Source organism: Hyposmocoma kahamanoa, unplaced genomic scaffold (genome assembly GCF_003589595.1).
Source record: "Hyposmocoma kahamanoa isolate Upper Pololo Valley unplaced genomic scaffold, ASM358959v1 232, whole genome shotgun sequence".
In the NCBI taxonomy this organism is placed as follows: domain Eukaryota; kingdom Metazoa; phylum Arthropoda; class Insecta; order Lepidoptera; family Cosmopterigidae; genus Hyposmocoma; species Hyposmocoma kahamanoa.
In genome coordinates this window covers 1,967,634-1,971,932 of record NW_020653750.1, presented here as the reverse complement: position 1 = coordinate 1,971,932, position 4,299 = coordinate 1,967,634, and the positions used below count along the sequence as shown (strand labels likewise).

General features: G+C 34.1%; 1 protein-coding gene across 1 annotated transcript; it reads left to right on the top strand.

The window, feature by feature from the left end:
• Positions 1–1,413: 1,413 nt before the first annotated feature.
• On the top strand, positions 1,414–2,216 carry LOC113228565 (transcription initiation factor TFIID subunit 12). The gene has a single exon (XM_026461915.1). It carries the CDS (start codon positions 1,559–1,561, stop codon positions 2,090–2,092), a length of 534 nt encoding a protein of 177 aa, XP_026317700.1. The 5' UTR covers positions 1,414–1,558; the 3' UTR covers positions 2,093–2,216.
• Positions 2,217–4,299: the final 2,083 nt, after the last annotated feature.

Here is a 4,299-nt window from a genome sequence, read left to right as displayed (position 1 = left end):
AATCGAATATCGAAATTTTTCCGTCTACTAGGGACCCGTGTCCCTAGTAGTAGAGCCATCTCTACAAACTGCTTATTTTTTTTAAACGTTTAAACGTTATGCTTTTTTTTAAAAATAGCGTGCTTTTTTAAACGTTTTTTCCACTTAAACGCTTTTTAGTTTGAAGCTAACAAAATCGTTTAGAAAACGTTTGAGCGCATAGACTTTTACGTTAAAAAAGCTTGCAACGTTGTGTTGATAGCGAAAAGCAAAAGTAGATCACTAAAGGTTTTATGATAAGTAAGTTTTTTTTGTGAAAAACGAGTTATATTTTTATTTATGAGTTAACATTTTTATATTAACATTTTGTTCATTAGCATTTAAAAGCAACACAAAACATAAGTTGTTTAACTTTGTAGTTGTTAACCGTTGAAATGGAAAAAACTGCTTATTTTTTAACGTTAAAACGTACGTTTAAAAAGCGTGCTTGTAAAAGCGCTTTTCACACGCGTTTTAGTTTGACACTTAAAAAGTCGTTTAGAAAAAAACGCATATACCAACGATTACGCTTTAAATGAAAAGCGTGCTTATTTTAAAAAGCAGACTTTTTAAGTGCTTTTCGTTTAAAGGCCCACCTCTACCTAGTAGTAGACATGGGGAATAGCGTTACATTTCTATCGCCGTGACTGTCGTTCCGGTTCCAAAAAATCACGGCGATAAATCACCGTGATTTTGTCACGACTGTTACTTCCGTCACCTTGTCACGCCTATAACTTACATCACGATATACGGTTTTAGCCAGCGGCTTCTTTTTAATACTTATAGCCATTTTTTATAGAATGATTTAAGTTTTTACTCCCTTTGTAATAAGTTTCAATTCCACTCAAAAAGTTGATTTTGTATTTAATGTAATTTTGTTTGTTACTTATTTAATGCGAATCTTTGGATTGTTAAAAATAGCAATAAAGTGTAATGTAATTATATTTCTAGTAGAATACACAAAGTAGATTATACATAAATATAAAATACCAACTCTTCCTATAACAAAACAAATATACAAAAATATGTTACTTTGTTAATAAATAGGTTTATAGTAACTGCTGCAGATTTTTTTCATCCGCCCTTTCTAGTTGTAATAAGCACCTACGACCTTTGTGAGTGAGCAAAGAAAGTCATCCTATCTCACTCACTCCCATCGCCGAAATGGCCCGATTTGAAGAGAACTGCAACGAGTGGCGCGCTCAGTCACCACGGAACGGAGATCGCGCATTGTATCAAATACGCATGTCGTGATGTGAGTGACGGGGATAGCCATTGGAACAGAGGAACACCTATGTGACTTTGGAACGTCGTTCCTTCGGAACGAGTCACGGTGATACTGTTTGACGGCGGATCATCGTGATGATTTTTTCATCGTGACATTATTTATCACCCACCTCTACCTAGTAGACGCTAAAAAAATTTTAACGTCAAAACAAATGAGAGGTTAATAACTTTTGCTGATTTTTAAAATATTTCAAACAGTATAAATAATTGCCAATAACTAGTGTGCGATTAATAAAGTTAATTTACAATTAAGATGTCGAATAATTCTTTGAGTCAGGCTCCTAACATGCCTACTATAGGAACGATTAATCAAGGTGGTATTCAGTACGTGAACAATCCGCTCCAGAGTCCTCAGTTGCAAAGTACGTCGTTGCAAGGGTCGCCATCGCAGCATAGTCCAATGGGTACACAGTCGCAGGTTGGCGCCAAAGTAAATACGAGCGGTGGGGGAGACCAAACAACGCAGCTTTTGAGTCGACCTAGATTGCAAGAGTTAGTACGTGAAGTAGACCCTACAGTACAACTAGACGAAGAGGTTGAAGAGATGTTACTTCAAATAGCTGATGATTTTATTGATTCAACTTTGAACTCATCATGTGCATTGGCAAAACACAGACATGCTCCTACTGTCGAGTTAAGGGACGTACAATTGCACTTAGAAAGACAATACAATATGTGGATACCAGGTTTCGGTAATGACGAGTTGCGGCCGTACAAGAGAGCGGCTGTAACTGAGGCACATAAGCAGCGCATGGCTCTCATAAGGAAGACTATTAAGAAATACTAAACCTGTTACTATTTTAGTGTTCACATCATTAACCTAGTAACAAATGGACGTCGGGTTCGCACTAAAAAGTGTCCGCACCTATAGGGCGTTAAAATCGCATACAGAGCGTCAATCACGCAGCAGTCTTCGTTTGTTCGACTGACAGTGCGGTTGTTAATCATGCAGTACTATATAATAATAATTTGTAAAAATTACTGCAGTAAAGTGTAAAAACAGGATTTCGTGTCATATTTTCACTAAACAAATATATTGTGTTATCATAGTTGTCATTTAAAAGTATTATTTTGTACAGTTTAAATTAAATACTATAGTATTAAATACTACAGTATTTAATTTATGTATAAATGAATCGTAAATGTAAATTACAAAAGCAAACAAAATAATTAAATAGCCAACTGTCCTTTTTCTATACATTGCATGCGCAAAAGATGGAAAATGACCCATTTCGTCAATCGTCGAACCACAAGCGATTGACATATTGAGGGTCGTAATCCAGAACTCTACTCAATACTCAAGTCAGAACTTGAGTATTGCAGTGAGCATGGAAAATCATACTCAAATCCTTGCCATTTGGGTCGTATTTCCAGTGCTTGAAATCATACTCAAGTCTGCTTAAATCCTGACTTGAGCATTGAGTAGAGTTTAGGAATACGACCCTTAGAACAAGGAACTTATAGAGTCGCTTTCATTTTAATCTTATTTTTTAAATTATTTTTTATTAAACGTTAGCAATAACTAACAAAATATTGTTGTACTCATTTTACGGCTTGGGATTACCTATCACAAGTCAGAAAATACATTTGCCCGAAATAATGTTAGCTCGAATTTTCATAATGTCAAATGCATTTTTTTAGGAATATTACAAAACAAAAGCTAATTTTGTCTTTGTGAAAAGCATCAAAATTACTTGAAAGCGTTACGGTTTTATTATAAATTGGTTGTCGGAATTACGGATAATTGAGTTTATGTTTAGTTGAAATATAGGTATATTTATTTTCACATTTGTAATATTTGTTTGTATGTATCTGCCCAACTCTTTATTATTTCTTTAAGTGAATTTGTACAAAATTAAACATAATGATATATATAAAAATTTATCAATATTTACAATAAAGGCTACTCCATTACTCATATGTTCAAGTAATTTCCAGTTGAAGCTAAATATGGCGTTTTTGGGCCCTTACATTGTTGCAGGCAAAATTAGGCAGTACTGCAATGATGTTATAGTTTAATTTAAACATTTTAGTTTTTTATATTTCGTTACATGTTACTATGTTTGTTAGGTTAATTTCAGACATTTTTTTTGTGGTTTTTGTATTAGACCTGACATCCATTTGTTGGTAGGTCAATGGTTCACATAGACCACATGGATATAATGTATTCAGCTGTGAAAATTTGTGATTCAAAAGTAATAACATTGCGTAATGAATTTAATATGAAATGTGTGTATTGAGTGTTCAGTTGACACATCTACACAGTTTGTAATTTTTATATTTCAATTAAATCTCAAACATATAATAAGTGCAAAAAATACTGAAGACTTAATTATTGCACTTGGAAGAAATATATCATATTTATTAATAATTCATGTTTCTTTTTCTTTCCCTTTTAAACTGGTAACCTAGTGTCAACTTAAGTTGTCTAGTTTCACGTACGCACTGAGGGAGATAAAGAAAACGACTGACCTAATAACTGCAATGGCCGCTTATTATGCTTACACTCATTCCCACTTAAGTTACGGAATTATCCTTTGGGGAAATAGTGTGCACGCACGAGGAATATTTACAATCCTAAAAAAAAAGATGCATCCGTATTCTTGGTAATTTGAGGAGTACTGATAGCTGCAGATCGCACTTTAAACAATTTCAAATTTTGACTTAGTGTTCTATATATACCTAGTCAGGTCATAAATTCTGTCACATGTTTAATATAAAATAATTGAAACAAGTTTATTCATTATGTAACCATTTATATACCAAAATGAACTTAACAAAACATAGATTCTTATGACACTAAAGTTTATTCAAAATGACCTCCGTGATTTTGAATACAGGCTTTCAATCTGCGCGGCCAGTTGTCTATCGCAGCACGAACGAGGTCCATGTCAATATCGGCGGCTGCCTTAATCAAGGATGTCTTGAGTGACTCCAAATTGGGATGAGGCTTTGAGCACGCCTTTTCCTCCAAGTGTTGCCATATCTTGTAAT

Bases quoted from the DNA above. Each gene is read 5' to 3' on its own strand.
- LOC113228565 (XM_026461915.1), top strand. From the start codon at position 1,559: ATGTCGAATAATTCTTTGAGTCAGGCTCCTAACATGCCTACTATAGGA.